Raw genomic sequence first — 17,710 nt, forward strand, 5'->3', positions numbered from 1 at the left:
TGGGCACTGGATTGATGATTGTGGGTTGGGGTATCGGGTGAAACATCAAGCTCCACGAGGATATAACACATGATCAGTGATCAAGGGGTTTGGGGGATTGGAGACCCCCATGAAGCAACAGGTGCCTGCATGCTGCTAAGCAATGAAACACACCTGAAGAGCTTTGTCACCCCCAATAACACCTGCACTGCAGATGTGCTGCACAGTTAAAATTTCTATGCTACTACCAGGACCACCAACAGGATAGATGGGCTGAGTGTAAGCAGCAGGTGTTGTATCAAATTCAGTCCCCCTAATAACCCCCTGGCAAAAATGTCAATCAAACCTCAAAATCAGTGATGTTTCACAATCAGGGCTTGCACAGAAGTCAATAGTAGACCTCACCCTTCTCTACAGATCATTGCAAGGTCCAAATTCTGTTCTCTTAAAAAAACTATTCTCTCCTCTACAAACATTCTGCCTTCAGCAAGGAACCTGTGAGAACACACATTTCTGCAGCTCATTCACAGGTGACAACTGTGCACATAATGCTCGATTTTTTTTGTCTAGAACAGGAACACTAACTAAAAAAGACCAATTCCACCATGATAAAATCGGACAATGCACCTCACTCAATTTTGCCGAATTGTGATGCAGCCTTCTTCTTTGTTGCAGGTTGGGAACCCATGGTTTAAGCAAATGTGATTTGTGGATGAATTCACAGCATACATTAAACAAGTGTACTTATAGCCATGATAAATGAACCCATGGCCATCTCTTGAAACAAATATTGGAAGACAGAAGAACATAATGAGCTATAGCATCTTGTCAACAAGAGGAATTAGATCACCGGATCCCACCTCAAGAGGAAACATATGACAGACCCAAAAGGAGCTCCCAAAGCACAACTGGTTTGTTTACAGTTTTCCTTCTGCAAGATGAGTTCTTTAATAAAAATCACTTGACTGGTCACCTTTGTAATATGTATTGTATCATAAACATTTCTTACGTGATCATTTATATTTCCATTTTATCAGCTCTTAATTTCAAGGCTGCCATCAGTCCCCAACCTAATGAACCCCAACAGAGAAAAGCAGAAAAAAAACAAAGCTTAGAGAGTTACTTGTAAACTCCTATTTAATAACTGGAAACAATGCAGACAAAACACAAAGACAGGATGGCATCAAGTAACTTGGAAACAAAATGCAAAAGCTTGACATGAACTGTAATATCTTTTTGATTCCATTGAGGGAACAGTGATGGGTGATTATGACTAACAAAACAGATTTGGCCAAACTGGTGTTACTTTTATTGGACACAACATTAACAATGACAGAGAGCTTAGCATTTGTGCTATGCTTCAGTTGAGGTCAGTTTAGATCTATTGCTTTAGTTGCTCTAATCCTCTTTAAAACGCCAGCCTTCATCGAGGTAAAAAAGAAACACACCTTCCATTTCTTCTTCAGTTCGATCTGTTTATGAACAATAGTGCTTCAGATTATACTATGGGTTTATTTTCAACCACAGCCGTATAAATATGCATGATGGAGCATCCAATCAGTATTTTGTTTGTTTTTTTAGCAAAGGTTCACTTGCAAATTAATTTATTTATCACTCCAAGATCACAGGATGTCAGAACCTATCCTAGCATCTTGGTCTCAAATCAAAATTCAGCCTTGGGCTTTAGGCCTGTCCATCTTGTGGCATGTGCCCACCTCATTCCTGCCAGGTCAACTCAGAGTCACTAGTTAAGCTAACACACGTTTCTGGCATGTGGGAGAAAACTGGAAAAGTTACACACCCCACACAGACAAAGACTGGACCCCGGCTTGGCAATAGCTCTGATCACTGCTTTTTAATTTTGCTTACAGGAGTCTCAAATCTGATTATACATGATATATCAATAATCACTTGCAAAATTTGTAAAATTTCCTTTTAGTCAATTAAAGGTGGAATTTAAAAATTTAACTCAGTCTAACAAGATTTGTTTCTATTTTAAGTGAATTCTCGAAATTCTAATAAGCTAAGCACACTGGATAGTACTATTTTCTGGTCTCACTTAAGCCTATGTCACGTTACGTGACTTTTCCAGTTGAAGCCTTCTTTTACATAATCTTAAGTCGGAGGCAGCTGATGGTGCGCTCCTGTGAAGTCAGTCACATGATGCAACATACCCAGCGACTAACTCCAACTAGTCTGTGTCTCGTTCTTATGTTAAGTTGTAGGGGTGGGCTCTGTTTGCATGGGAGGTGACAACCAATGAATGCTCATCCTGAAGTACAATGCATGGAATGTAGCAATGACTTTTTTGGGCCGCAGAAACATATGAGACGCTCATCTGTCTGCTGTGACATGTTTTACACACCATGACAGACTGGACAAGGGAAAAAGGGCAGCGGCTGTGTCTGATCTTGCCGTACCTATTAAATATCCCTGGCTCCATCAGGCATGTTATTAGCTGACACAAAAAGGGGTGACTACGACTGTGCTGTTAGGTTGGCACTCAGTCAGTAAATGTGACATGGGCAACAAGTTTGGTCTGATTAAACTGACCTTGTCTGGCGATGAGATCAATGACTGCAATCTGACATTCCCCATAACTAAAAGTTGCGCAATGTGACATCGGCTTTACTAATCAGTCAGTGTTCAAGTGTTTCAAATATCTTTTGGATTCTAAAATATTTCTGAAATCTATTGTTCAATTGAAGTATACAAAGTGACAATTACTGTCAATGTGACATCTGGCAGAACTGTGCAATTATTACACCTATTCCATGGACCATGTTGATCAACTTTTACAGTATACCTCAACGATAAGAAATAAAATGACATTAAAAAAATAACCAATTTTTTTGTTGTTATTCAAGAATAAAAAAAGATGATCAGTACCAATCTAAAAATGATGACATTCAGACCCATAAGTAAGAATCAGTATTTGTCATGGGAAAAAATGCTCATATCTTCTCAAAGGATATAAATGAAATTTATTTCAGCATTTTCATGATTGATTTAATCCATAAAAGATTTGTGGTGATTGTCACACAGCCACACTGTTCTTCTGTCTTTTTCTTTCATAAAAACAAAGCAAGTCACATCACATTCTGCTTGTTAGGCTCCCTGCTGTACTCCGGAGAATCTGAACAATGACGTGTGAAGTCAATAAAAATCCCTTCTGAGTCTGAGTCTACCGATTCTAAAATCTGGTCCACCATAGTTTCTGGACTGGAGGACTGTGAAAGAGTTTGCAAGGAGTTTTTGGATACGCTGAAATCATCAAAAATCCCTTGCTGTTGACTGTTTGAGGAGGCCGTTCTCAATATGGAGGATGGATCTTCCTCTCCTGATGAGCTGGCTTTCGACATAGAGCTCTTGGATCCAACATCGGTGATAGTGGTGAGGTTAGAGTAGCCTTGTAGTCCTAAACAGGTGGTGATCTCTGAAACAGAGTGTCTTCGAATGCTTGCAGTGCCATTGAGAGATCCAATCTCAGACTCATATTCTGCCACTGGAGTTAGCAAAGGGTTGTTGTAGCTTTTTGAGCGCACCACGGGGTTTTTCCCTATTACATCACCAGACTTTGAGCAGTGTCGAAGCAGACGGTTCTCTGCAAGAAATTAAAAAAACAAACAAAAAAAAATCATTAAAGTCCATATTTAGGTAATAGATTCAAACTGTGCTTTGTTAAACTCTCCATCCATCCATACTTAACCCACCATACAGGAATACTCCACTTGAAAATGATATTTTTTTATATGTTATTTATCCCATGTGATTTGTAGCAATGACTGAGAAAAATTTTTATTTTCATGCTTTCATGGTGGAGTAGATAAAAAAAAAGAAGTACCGTATATACTCACGTTTAAGTTCTTCCACAGATAAGTCAGGGCTTGATTTTACGGTTTAATTTTGGGTATTTTATAATGTTGGTCATGTAAGTCGAATGTGGAAAACTCACACTATTAATCGAAGAGATTATGATATGCTAACGCCCTCCTGAGAGAGTAACCACGGAGCTAACGGTATACCCAAACTATTCCGAAGCAACTTTTGCACTGTTTTGTGTTTTTTGTATCTCACACCCTCATACACCTTTATTGTATGAGCATCACTTATCTACAATGGAACATTCAATCAGAAGGAAATATGAAGCTGGTTTTAAATTAAAAGTCATTGAAGTGGCAAAAGAAATTGGTAACTGCACTGCTGCAACAAAATTTGATGTGTCTGAGAAACTGGTGCGAGATTGGAGAAAGCAAGAAGAAAAAAAAAATAAAGTGTCATACTTTTGAACGGGCATATAAGTCGGGGTCTGATTTTATGATCGATTTTTCGGGTTTTAAGACCCGACTTATACAAGAGTATATACGGTATATATTAGAATTACAGTCTATGAGACTTGTTCAAACAATATAAAAATGGTCGTGAACAAAAAAAAAAATCTAATGTTACTTGTGTCATATAATCCACATGTAAGTTATCCAGTCGTAGGCTCAAAATATGCAAAATGCATTGATGATCTGCCTCTCCCTCTCACTGACTGTCAAGAGGTCTGTCTTCAATTCAAAACTAAATTTTCTATTTGTTCCCTGCGCTGATTTTTTCCAAAGGCATTTATTTAACAGTATTTTAGCAAAAATGCATGTATTTTTCTCCATTATTTTTGGGTGGAGTACTCCTTTAATCCGATTCAGTTTTGTGGGACTCCTGAGCCTATCCCAGCAGCACAGAGCACCAGTCAGGAAACACCAAAGTCCTGATTTAGAATCGCCGATTCCCGCATCACACACATCTTACATACAGACATGGGTAGAAGATGCCACAGAAACAATGGCTGGGCAAAGATGTCAAACCTGGGATGGTGGATCCATGAGCAGCACACTGCAGCCTTTTTTCACAACAATGTTTTAAAATTTGTCTCACAAGAGACACATTTTACAGTTAGACACTTAAACAGCAAGGTATTAACTGTTTCAACCTTTATGCAAACATGTTAATAAATTCTTCATGTATTTTCTTAGACATAAACTAATCTAATCTAATTAGTTAACATATTCCTTAATTACAGTAGTTTTTAAGTGATTCTCAATTTTAAATGTATAAAATGAAACAATGTTATAAAAAATGCCTTTTATGAACACTATTACTAACTTTGCAAAAACAAGAAATTTTCAATGAAAAAGCTTACCTTAAGCAAGCTGTCTTCTTCGGCATAAATAGAATTACATCTATTTAAAACTACTGAGTCCAAGCTTAAATAAACTTCATTACTATAATTCTATGAGCAAATTGTTATTATTTCCCAATGCTGTTTTCATTATACTGGAGACTTCTGTTGTCCTTTACATTCAATACCACCTATTCTGTGGATTACTTGAAAGCGTATCTCACACTGCCAAAACACAAGGTACTTACTCACATGCAACGAAGATCTCCAAGAGATGAACAAGGCAGCTGGGCTATCTATATCACAGTTATTATTAACGAAAATGCTAACTAAAATGACAACAAAGTATTTAATTAATCGAAATAAAGAGGAAACTAAAAGCTGTGTGAAAAGCTAAAAGTACACTGAAATTAAACTTACATACTTTAACTGAAGCATAATTAAACTGGTAGAAACTGTGTTTTTGTGTTGTTTCTATATATATATTTTTTTAAATTAACCCATTGCTGGTAGCCTAGTGTTGACCAACAGGCTAAGCACTATGTGGCTATGTAGCCCACTGAGTATAAAGGTACATGGTGGTCAGGTTTGAGGAATCCCCATAAAGAAAATTTGTTTGCACAAACATGTCTATAAAGAAGTTAAAGTTCACCTCATGCCACCAAAATCAAAGAATATAAAATAAAAGGCTTTAACCTTGTGCTAATAGGAAGCTGCTGTCTGGTTGCTTCAGTGGAACAAATACAAAAACTGAGGAAGTGCAGGGGTACTATAATTTATTGAATCAGGAATGTCTGGCAGGTTGTTGCCTTCATATACTTAATAGTAAATTTAAATTTCAGAATGATGCCAAAGTAAAAAAAATGCTCCTTGAACAGATGGACTCTGGTACAACACAAGACAGACGTGTCTCTCTATTATAAAAGGAAATTCTGTGACGAGACTTTCTCAGAGATAATTTCAACTCCAACAAGAGATAATTTCAGGTCCTGCGAGACAAGACTTTTTGCCAAGAGATTTAGATAAGTCCTGCCCTCCTCTCAAACATTTACAACCATGCCCACGGTCCAATCACTTCTCATTTGTGTGAATACTATTGTCAGATACAGTTCCTGTGCTCTCAGCTCCAATCAGGGTCGAAAATAAAAGACAAAGAGTAGAAGACAAAGTAGAACATTGTAAAGAGGTTCGAAAACGTTGGCACAATACACATGCAGAGCAGGTTAGAGATTATGAAAGTTCTAAAATTTGAAAGTCTCAAAAAACTGATAGTAAAGATTGCAAACGGAAATTATTACTCAGTGAAATAACGGAACAGCGAAAAGAGATCGAATATATGGACATAGGTGATATGACAGAAGTATGTAAATACTGTTTGGCTTTAAACTTTAAGTCAAAGACTTGTAGATCATCTAAATCGTGTTGCCATCAGGAAAAAGTAGTGTTTCTCCCCAATGAAGAGGCCTATCCGTGAGAATTAAAAGATTTATTGTTTGGTGAAAGTGAAATCCACATACACAAGCGGCAGAGACACAAAGTGGCGGGTGCTATGGGTTGGTGAGTAAAGCGAGCAGGGGGCAGAGCCCCCTAGTCTTATAAAGAGAACTCCGTGTATAGCTGGCCAGAGCACAAAGAACGCTAATGAATCTTTCGTGGGCATATCTGCATGTTTCTATAATCTCTTTGCTGTACCAACAAACAGTGAATCTCTTAATCTTCATCAAATGGCCATTATTTAAGCTTAAAAGAAAATTAAACTGAAATGATCCTCTCAATATAAAAGGGACGTAATTTATAATAAAAACTAAGAAAAATGATCAAAGTTATAAAACTAACTTGGAAATGAACAACTAAAATAAATAAAAATAAATAAAATAACAACTGAAAATAGTATAGAGGTAAAAACTTATTTTAAAAATGGAATTTAAGAAACCTTGACTTATATTTAAAGTTTATACAAGATTTATGTTTGTGGCAGATTCATTGTAGTTCTTTATTAGTAATACAACAAATGCTCACCAAGAGCTGAAACGTTTCTGAGATGGTCAACTGAAAATAACTCATTGATCTGTTTTATCAGTGAAAATTGTTCTTATGTCTGGCACCAAAAAAGTTTAATGAGATTTCATATAAATAGCAAAATGTGGCAAAAATATATACAATGAAACATATTAAATTGTTTCAGCATTGATTTCCATGAACATGTCTCAAAAAGTTGTTTTTTTAAACCCCCATTAAAATGCTGCCTGGCTGGCAATGTTGGTTACCAAAAATATTTTAAAATCAATATTAAAATCAGCATTTCTGATTCATCATTTTCTTAGAGTTACAGCCCATGGGCACACTGTAGAAAGAGCTAAATGACATGAATAATGTACAAAAAGTGCGAAAAAATGAGACCTGATCAGAACTCAAGTAAAAGGACCTAATTATGTAATTATATAACACAGCAGGAGCAGACAAAAGGCCAAAAATACAGGTGCTGCAGGAGTGTCCAACAAAGGCACATGCGCTTTTCCCAGTTATATAATCTTGCTCAGACGACTTTGTGCCATTTGAACTCCTAGACTGTGTATAAAGTAACTGAAGTACATTACAGTTTAAAAAGAGAGTGAAAACAAAAAGCACAGACTTACAGAAGTTACGTCCCTGCTCAGTGCAGAACAAAGTTGACTTTACCCATGTTGCTGTGCTTTCAGTGGCACACAAAGCCTGGTAACAGAAATGCAGAAAGCCAGCTGCACCCTCCCACCCACATCACAAACACTAAGTGAACGGCTGAACTGCAGCTCTACCAACACTTTGGTCAGATGTGCACTTGATCTAATCACAGAGGTGCGAATCAATCTGCTGAGACTCCTCCAGATGAAAAAGCGCCCAAAAAGGACGTTCATTTTTATGCTTGTAAGCACCAGCTGAGCTGTGTCTGACTTGAAGGGATCTTGATCCAGTCAATAGATGCTTACACCATCCTTTAAAACTGAGTGAACGTACCTCTTGTCTATCTTTGGAGTTGCAAGTTGATGATGCACTCTTTTGGAGCAAGAAGCCACCACTCTTTAACCTTGAGGCTACTGTCCAATGAGCCCTGGAGCTGGATGTCATGAACAACTTCTAATTCCTTTCTTCCAAATTAAGCTCAATTCCAGAGACTGAGCCCAGTCTTACTGTAGAAGGAAAATTACTCCAAGAAAGGAATTTCAGTGTTTAAACTCTTGTGTCACTAAGAGTCACACCTTTTCTTCCCTATGAAGCTGCAGAGGTCACGGGAATGAGCCCAACAGTGAGTGGAGGAAGACAAGACCACACCATGGACAAACAACCACGTAGCAAATACAAAGGGTCCACTGCAACACAAACAAAGTTTGCTTAAACAGGAGCAATGACATGCAACGGCAAACAACATTAGACATCACCCTTTAAAGGCTGAGTATCATAAAACTGTTTATGTACCCTGAAAAATTAGAACTCTGCATAGCTAGTAAGGGCCACATTTCTCATGTTTGATTGTTGCTGTATAACAAGCTTGTGACTGTGTCAGCTAAACTTTTAGATTTTATATGCCATTATCATAACTGGAAACCAAAGCTTTAAACCCCAACATAACAGTCTAACCTCTTCTCACTGTGACATAAAACACTAAACAAAAAAGCAGTAAACCAAGAAAATCTATAAAAAACTGTAAACAAAGTAAGACTGTTCAGCCTCTTCAGTGTTACTAATATTCTCATCTGTCTTGTATTTTATGTTAGAGCGTTAGAACAATCTAGATGAGAATAGGTCATTCATCCTAACAAAGCTCACCAGTCCTATCCAGTTAATTCTTCCAAAAAAAAATCAAGTCTAGTTTTATAACATCAAGTCATGTTATATAAGCATTTATCATATTTCTATAATTCTTTGTTATCTCAATTAATAGTTTCTTAAAATAAGTGTACTTCACTTACTTTGTTGCAAGTCTAACAGCCAGAAACCACACCTACAGAGAAAGGTATGGAAAATAAAAGTAGGAACCTTACTGGCCTAACTAGTTAATTACTGACATTGCTAAAGGCAAAACCAAAAATTAATCCATCCATCCATTTTCCAACCCGCTGAATCCGAACACAGGGTCACGGGGGTCTGCTGGAGCCAATCCCAGCCAACACAGGGCACAAGGCAGGAAACAATCCTGGGCAGGGTGCCAACCCACCGCAGCAAAAATTAATTGATTCATTAAAATCAATCAAAATGATTTTATCAAAATGATTCTCACCCACACCACTCCTACACTGGTGCCAAACCCATCAATGTTATCATACTGGGACCTATTTAATATAAATAAAACAAAAACCATGGCTGCCACGTGCATGGGTCTGCTAGAAGGCTCTGTATCCTGATAGCTTTAGGAGTCAAGTCAAGCCAAGTCGGGAAACATGAACTGGTACAGCGCTTTGCTGCACCCACCACACGACAAAACAACGCGGGATCCTGGTTGGCAACCCCCCAGGCAGACACGCAGTCCAGTTCCACCCTCCAGAAATGACCATCTATCTGCCGCAGCCAGGTGTTATGTGGGCGACCCCTTGGCCTGGTCCAGCCACTCAGGTCCCCAACAATGAGGATCTTATGAGCAGGATCACCCTCGGGGAAACGCGCCATATGGCCGTAGTGCCGTAACTGACGCTCCCCCACAATGCAGATAATGTGCCTCATTCGGGAGTCCATGAGCAACCGCATTGGAGTGTTTGATCTAAAAATTAAGTATGAGTTGATGTAGATGTGACCCCCAAAACGGCCACTATCCACCAATACCCATTGAACTCTAAAGTGAATTGGTTGCAAGAGCTTAATGGGAGAGAGAAAACATGTCAAAAGCTTTTAAATGAATGGCAGTGTAGGCAGCAATGAAATGTTCGTTGGCTGTTTCAAAGATGCGCATTACAGATGCAAAGTCCAAATTTGGTTACATATGAAAAGTGTGCTTATACTTGGCATGGAAACTTGTTAAAGCTTGGAAAATCTATTTTGGTTAATTATAAACTTTTTTTTGATATTTTTTAGTTTTTGGAAGTTGAATCTTTGAGCTTTATTTTCATGTATGTGCTTACTTTATTTCTATGTTTTCATAGAAACATAGAAACATTTTTCATTTAACTTTTAAGTACGTCAAGCTGCCATTTCAGAAGTCTCTATAGCCAGGCAATGAGTTACTAGGAGACCTTGCCATAAAGACTCGCTGATAAATTCCAGCACAAAAATAGGAGCTCTTTGTCCAAGATTATGGAGTTGACTAGTGAAGTGAAACATAATTTGGGTACTCTGGGTAAAGTCTTACAGCACATTTGTCTCAACATGGTTTTATGTTAGTGTTTTGGCTCTGATTTAATAAGAGTGCTCTGTCAATGATTCCTTGTAATCCTTGTCTTGACAACAATTTTGGTTTGGCTCTCAGGATTTCATAACGAATCACTAACTTCTGTTTCCGATTTCCTTCTCATCAATTGTATGTCCTGGTCTGTTGCTAATAACATCTTCGAAGCTGCTCTTTATCGACTTATGCCCGCAGACTATTCCGGGTGGCTGGTGGGTGGTAAAAGACTGTCAGTAAGGGCCTTTGTCACAGACCAGCCAAACCACTTTGTGTTTATATGCCTGGCATAACAGAAGTAGGATTTTGTTTATTCTTTTGCCAACTGGTTGGAATCCCTTCCAGACACTACCACCATATTAAATAACAACATGTACAATGCAGAGTAATGGATCCAAGGTACATAAACATTTTATGTATTTATTGTTTTCTCCAAAAACCTTAATTTCCCAATGTGTCATTATTGCTATTATCCTTATTTCTTTGATTTTCATTTTTATGCCTTAGCTGGTTAATGTCTATGTTTTGTCATAATTCATGAAGCCAAAACTAAAGGGAGCATGCAGTAGCTAAAGGAAATAAACAAATGGTAGCTTCAAGCAATTCACTGGTTTATTTGAAGCTGGTCCACTAATTAGAACAAAAAAAAACAAAAAAAAAAACAAACAAAGCATTCTCTATGTCACATAAAGTTAAGCTTGCCATTAGTGTGTGGCTTCTTAAAAAGTGCTTTAGAATGCATAAGCAAATAAAATAAAACAGACCTGTGCGTGCCTGTGGCACAAAAACTACTACTGATTTTGATTTAAAATTTTGTGACCATATTCAGCAAAACTGTGAGTAGTGCAGTACGAGCTCTGTGTAAAAGTGGCATAGTAAAAATTAGTGAAGTTCACCTGAAAATTGTAAATTGTTGGAGTGTTACAAAGGCATTTGGAGTTGTTGGTTAGGACCCAAGGAGATCGGAGGAGCATATCTGGAGATGTACATAAGAGTAACCAAAATATTGCATTTTAAATGTATCCAAACAAATCTGTGCATTTCTAAAAAAGAAAAAAAAATTATGCTTTTGGATAACTTATTATTAGAAATGTTTACTATGAATCAGAATCTTTCTTCCTTATACCTTATGGTATTACCAAAAATGTCCCCTGTAATATGTAGTTCATCTCATATTTCCTTTCTTCATTTCTTTCAGCTGAGGGTGTGGGGTGGAGGGTGTAGCATGTGGAGAATAGACAAAGATGGAGCCAACCTCCACCAAAGAGATGGCAGCGGTTAAGAAGTTGTCAATTGTTAAATGAAAATAAAATCATTTTTTTGCTTTTATTATTCACATATCTAATAATATAGTTGCAGTCACAATTCCTTTACTCATATTATTACATCAAATTGAAAGAACAACTCTTGCATATAAATTTATGATTACGAAAAAAAAATTCCTTAAGATTCAAAGAATATAAATCCCTTGATACTGTGGTCAAGCCCAACTTTCAGGTTTGCTGCAACATATCCCATATATGTCTCTTAAGTTTAAATCCATTTAATTTTTATAGTATTTATAATGCTATAATTTGTCTGCTATAGCTATGATAACTGGACAAGCCAGTGGATAACTTTTTTTTTTTCTCAAATAAACTATGCTAGTGTTTCTCAACCACTGGGCTGCAGTGGGCTGCTACTCTGACGATTGCACTCGATTTACCAGGGGGTTCCCTCTGACTTAATGTGTTGCAAAGACACTTGTATGAGAATAGTGGGTTGTGACACCAAAAAGGTTGACAAACACTGTAATAAGTTTTTCAATAAATAAGACTCCAGGGAAATCTTCAGATTTGGTGAGATTTGTTGTTATTTTAAGACAATTACATATGTACTACTTCTGAGTTTATATCAAAATGAACAAACGATGAATGAATCTCTCTATATATAAAATCAATTGTCTATCTGTCAATATACCTGTCTGCTTTTCACGAGAGAACTACTTAACGGGTTTAGACTGGGTTTTTTCTATAATTTGCATGAACATTCCAGCTGATTTCATCTCATCACGCTAAGTATCATAGTTCTCTTGTGGTACCAATTTATTTGCGCAAATCCGAGAGAGACGCCGCGTACCTTACCTCCGTTTAGCTAGCAAACGTGGTACTTTTTTAACGGATTTAAACCGGGTTTTTTTCTATAATTTGCTTGAATGTTCCGGTTGATTTTGCAGCTTCTCTCATTGTGCTAAGAATTATAGTTCGCTGGCAGGAGCGATTTATTCGTGTAAATCCCAAGACAGAGGCTATGGGCCGAGGGGAGAGGAAAGTGTGACATCAGGAGCAGGGAGCCAGGCAGGGCCTCCGTTTGCAAGTGATACCTGTTTGTTTATTGATTTTTAAAGTTTGTCCTGTTTCACTACTCTGCGGGCAGAGCAGCAGGGAATGGCTAGTATATTATACGAAGAAGTTTAATGTTTTAAGCGAGCATGGTGCTAATTATAACATTTGCTCCATTTTTATTACTTACATGTTTCCCCAAGATGTACAGATTAAAACAATACCTGGTTAAACGATAATATATATATACATACACACACACACACACACACAATATATATATATAAATAAACAACTTGGCTATTAACAGATTGCCTATAAAAATATCTTGTGTGAAATGTTTTCTTTTTTTCTAAATGACTTTTGTGTGTGTGGTTTTGTCAGTTCTAACTGCAGAAGCAACAAAAAAAAAAAAGAAAATGTTAAACGAGGTGGATAAATTGATTTATAAAATGCATGGATTAAGAGAAAAATTAAATCTACCAAAAAAAACTGCAAAGCACAAACCACACATCTAATGTGACTGCTGGCTGAGGCTGTAGGTGGTTTTGTGTTTGTTTTTTCAGGTTCTTTCCAGTCCTAACACATGCGTCATTGACCACAGTCATGTGCTAAATCCACAATGTTATAAATGATGACCTTGCTGTGCCCCTTTCTTGAGACTTTCGGTAGTAACCCAAAATGCATTGGTCAATTTGGATAATACTCCCACTTACTAAATACAAAAAATACTTAATATTAATGAATATGAATAAAAAACTAAAATACATATATTACACTGATGTCAATATTCTAAATAACCTTTGCTAAATTTATCACATCATTATTTTTTACTTCAGTTTATGGTACTCTCGACAGCCAGTTACAGCTGAATAGCTTGGACTTGAAGCTTTTAACTGTGTCTGTCACCAGTGCATTATGTGTGATATTAAAGGTAGACAGATCTACATGGTCTCGGCAAAGTCATTTTAACTTTTAGGCTTTTTTTGCCAGCTTTGTCACCATGACAAAATATTTACAGTGAGAGCAGAAACATGGAGAGAACAAAATGTAAAACAGATCAATGTGAAATTTCAGGTTAGTTATTTTACTGAAGTGTATATATGATCATAAATTATACTACATGTCTATACTCAAGGTCATGGTGGGATAACTGTGCATACTGTGGACCTTGCTGATAAAGACCACATCAGTCACTCACACCAGGATAATATATGAGATATCAATCAACCCACAAGAATAAAAAGTGAATATGTGATAGTGAAGACGGTCTGTTTGGAATATGCACTGTCCATCATCACATTGAGCATTGGAAAGGCAGTATATAAATAAAATGTATTATTATTATTATTATTATAAGTAGTAGTATTATTATATTTAAATTATAAGAAATAAAAAGTACAGGTGGTTTACATTGTAACTCTTATCTCCATAACTATAATCCATACACTTTGACCCCTTCACCACCATTCCTCACTTAAAAATAGTCTGCTGAAATCTAACGCTTTTAATACTATACTAAGCATTACACATGAAAATTGCAGCAAAATGAATTCCATAATGATGACTGCATGCTGATTAAAAAATGAAAAACAAAACAGATTGTGTGCATGAGATTCAGCAAATAGTGAATTAATTAAATGTAGTATAAGATGAATGGACCTCTGGAAGACAATTCATATAATGCAGCGAAGAGGAATAAGGAACTTGGGTGTTTTGGACCTCACAAACAGAAGATAAGCTCATCTGTCTTGTGTTTTATGTGCCATGACAGAATGGAAAAATTATAAAGAGTGGAGGCTATGGCAGAACTCATACAGCGCCAGCGCCGTAAGGCAGCACATTATGGGCTGTCACAAAAAGGGATGAGCACTACTGTGCTAGAAGGTTAGCACTTAATTGCTAAACCTGACATGCTCAATGATTTTTAGTCATTTAAACTGACATGATTCTGTAACAAGTCTGGCATATCTGACATACTCCAAGAATAGAGGTTGCGTAATGTAACATCAGCTGAGTTTGACCAAGTATCCTTACTAATTTCTTCCTGCCAAGGAATAAAGAATTAAAAGGCACATCCATTTAATCTGTCCATTGCGTCCTAGGCCTACTCTGGACCATCTGCCAGTGGGCCCTGGCTTGTATACTTCCTATAGGAAAAGCCAAGATGAAATTTTAAATACAATGTTTAAACCACGTCAGCCAAATATTTTCTCATGTGGAGAAGCAGACCAAGAAATGACATGTAGCAGTGCCCTTGGAATGCCAAGCTCTTAAAGCAGGCTCCTAATGATATCAAGGGGTCATAGATTTCTAAATCTACAAACACTTTTAAAAGCCTTTTAAAAAAAGGAAGAACTGAAATATAAAAGATACATATTTAAAATAAGCTGATAAGAGACCTTGTTTAAAAAGAAGTGTTAAGTCAATCAGCGATTAAGTTAATAAACTGACCACAAAACATCTGGGGGAAAAAAAAGAAAAAACACGCACCCAGAATGCAACAGCAGTGTGAAACAGTGCCATCTTCAGACATCATGCCATAGGTTCCAAGATATGGAGATACAACCTTCTGGATGAGAGACTCTAGTTTCAAATAGTCCTCAGTCACTCCTTTACACTCATGGACTCCCTGAAACAAATGAAGAATGAAATGCACAGTGACTATAGTAATAATAATAATAATAATAATTTTTTTAAGTTTTCAGTTATTTGGAGAAAAAAAACAGCAATAGAGTGGGTAGCAAATATCGTTGATTCTAGTAATAATAACAGCTTTAAAAATACAAATATTACAGCCAGGATTCACTGAATGCTCAATAATATTAGCAGCATGTTCCACCTTCGCCATGAAAGCCAAGATTTCTTTGAAAAAGTAAAATAAAATAGATAATAACATTTAAACTTACATGATGCAACTAATTAATTTTAAATCTTAAGTAACAGTAAATTGGTGAGACAAGTTAGGTAGTTGTAGTAAATTATCAGCCTGTAGTTCAGCAGTGGTGGTACCAAAAAGGCCGCAGTGAAAGACCTTTAGCACAACAGGCATTAGTAGAGTACAGTAAGCCACAGCTTGTATATGACTTTTGTATCTGATACAATCATTTAGACCAGTGCTCTTCTCCCCCTTTCTTGACCATGGGACATAGAATAATGCTTAAAACCTTAAGAATAACTTCAGTGATGATCTAGGAGGACAAACTAGGGCTGAAGTTAAAGTTGTGTTCCTAAGGCAGCAGCAAAGAAGGTGATAAAGATAGAGGAGGATTCAAAAAACAGAGGAGTAAAGGTAATTACTTAGCAATCATTTTTCTTCAAAGCACACCTTGATTAACTGAATGGACATTAAGAAATAAATTATAACAGTTACAATACATTATTCTTCTCTAGTTATCAAATCATAAAATAAAACACAAGATCAAAATGGTAATCAAACTGATAATTCTCAAGGAAATGTAAATATACTCTATGGATCTCTTACATTTTTCTCACTTTATTAATACTATTTACTTAAAAGAAATACCAATGCTGCGACATATAGTAAACTTTCAATTGAGTGTTTTTGTCAAGTTTTAAATATAGCAATGATTTGTGTGTTTTATTAGAAAGGACCTGACACGTCATAGTACTTTGTAGAGTAATGTAATGTTGCCCACAATCAGATAAGTGATCATTTACTTTTCCAGTTTACTGCAACATGTAGCAATTATTTGTGCGGCTTTTTCAGTCTGCATTTCTATTTAAAGGTGACAGCCTAAAACCGTCAAATTCATTCTCTATAAGTAAACTTCACTAGCATACGATTTAATAAATGTAAACAAACTTTAATACAGCTTTTCTTTATTACAGATAAGTGATCACTGGAAACTATTTATTTGCTGAAAAAACTTTTAATTAAGGCTTTTAAATACATAAAATTGAGAAATAAATACAAATAGCCTTATGTTTTTAAAAGCAAATAAGCAGATGAAAATTGTCCCCATTTTAGACAGAGAATTCTTTGCTTTTTCTTGTTAACAAGGAGCAAGTGTAAAAAAAAGTCTTAAAAAAAACAAAGCACTAACATTAATAATGCAAAAAATAAGAACATGTCAAGAGGATATCTATATTTTTTTTCTTTACAAAACACAATGAAAAACTTACCAAAAAAGAGTGAAGCATTCTGACATTTTTCCGTGAACATTCATCTATCACCCACTCAACGTGCAACGCTGCTATGCTGCTCTCTACACATACATCCCACTAGAATTAAGACTGTTTAAGGTCAACATGAAAACAAATCTGTGCAAAGTGATCTAAAAAAATTAGTGTATTAATCACAAAATAATTGGCCTTATAAGTATTCACCCCCATCAACAAAGCATTTAGTAAATGTGTGCACAGGTTTCTCACCCAGAGTTGCCCATCTGGACACTACAGTATTTTGCCAAACTGCTCAAGCTCTGTCAGGTTTCATGGGGATTGTGAGTGAACAGCCCTTTTCAAGTCCAGTCACAAATTCTCAGTTAGATTAAGATCTGGACTCTAAGCCCCTTCACAACATTAATATTATTGTTTTAAGCAATTCCTGTGTAGCTTTGGCTTTATGCTTGTGGTTGCTGCCTTGCTGTGAAACAAATCTTCTCCTAAGGTGCAGGTTTCTTACAGACTACATCAGACTTTCCTCCGCAATTTCCCTATATTTTTCTGCATTCACTTTATCTTCTACCTTCCTTGACAAGGGCCTGAGCAGAGAAGCTTCATGGTGGTGATGGTATGTTTTTGATAATGTGTAGTGTTCAAACATGGCAATTAGTTTGACAGTCAGAAAGCTCAATTTCGGTCTCATCAGAGCACAGAACCTTCATCCAGATTACTGCCCGATATAAGGGTACTTACAGTGTACTGCAACCA

General features: G+C 36.6%; 2 protein-coding genes across 8 annotated transcripts in view; one reads left to right on the forward strand and one right to left on the reverse strand.

Annotated features, from left to right (window-relative positions):
- The window catches only part of abcf1 (ATP-binding cassette, sub-family F (GCN20), member 1), a 546,353-nt gene that overhangs the window by 23,607 nt on the left and 505,036 nt on the right, over nt 1-17,710 (forward strand). The window lies entirely within an intron of this gene.
- The window catches only part of prr5b (proline rich 5b (renal)), a 137,067-nt gene continuing 122,297 nt past the window's right edge, over nt 2,941-17,710 (reverse strand). For all 6 annotated transcript variants that reach the window (XM_051920562.1, XM_051920559.1, XM_028791352.2 and 3 more), the window contains 2 exons: nt 15,308-15,446; nt 2,941-3,583 (listed from right to left, as the gene is read on the reverse strand). In XM_051920562.1, coding sequence (XP_051776522.1) covers nt 3,069-3,583; nt 15,308-15,446 — 654 coding nt within the window. In that variant the 3' untranslated portion in view covers nt 2,941-3,068. The remainder of the gene's footprint in view (nt 3,584-15,307; nt 15,447-17,710) is intronic.

The sequence above is a fragment of the Erpetoichthys calabaricus genome, chromosome 1 (genome assembly GCF_900747795.2).
Source record: "Erpetoichthys calabaricus chromosome 1, fErpCal1.3, whole genome shotgun sequence".
NCBI lineage: Eukaryota > Metazoa > Chordata > Cladistia > Polypteriformes > Polypteridae > Erpetoichthys > Erpetoichthys calabaricus.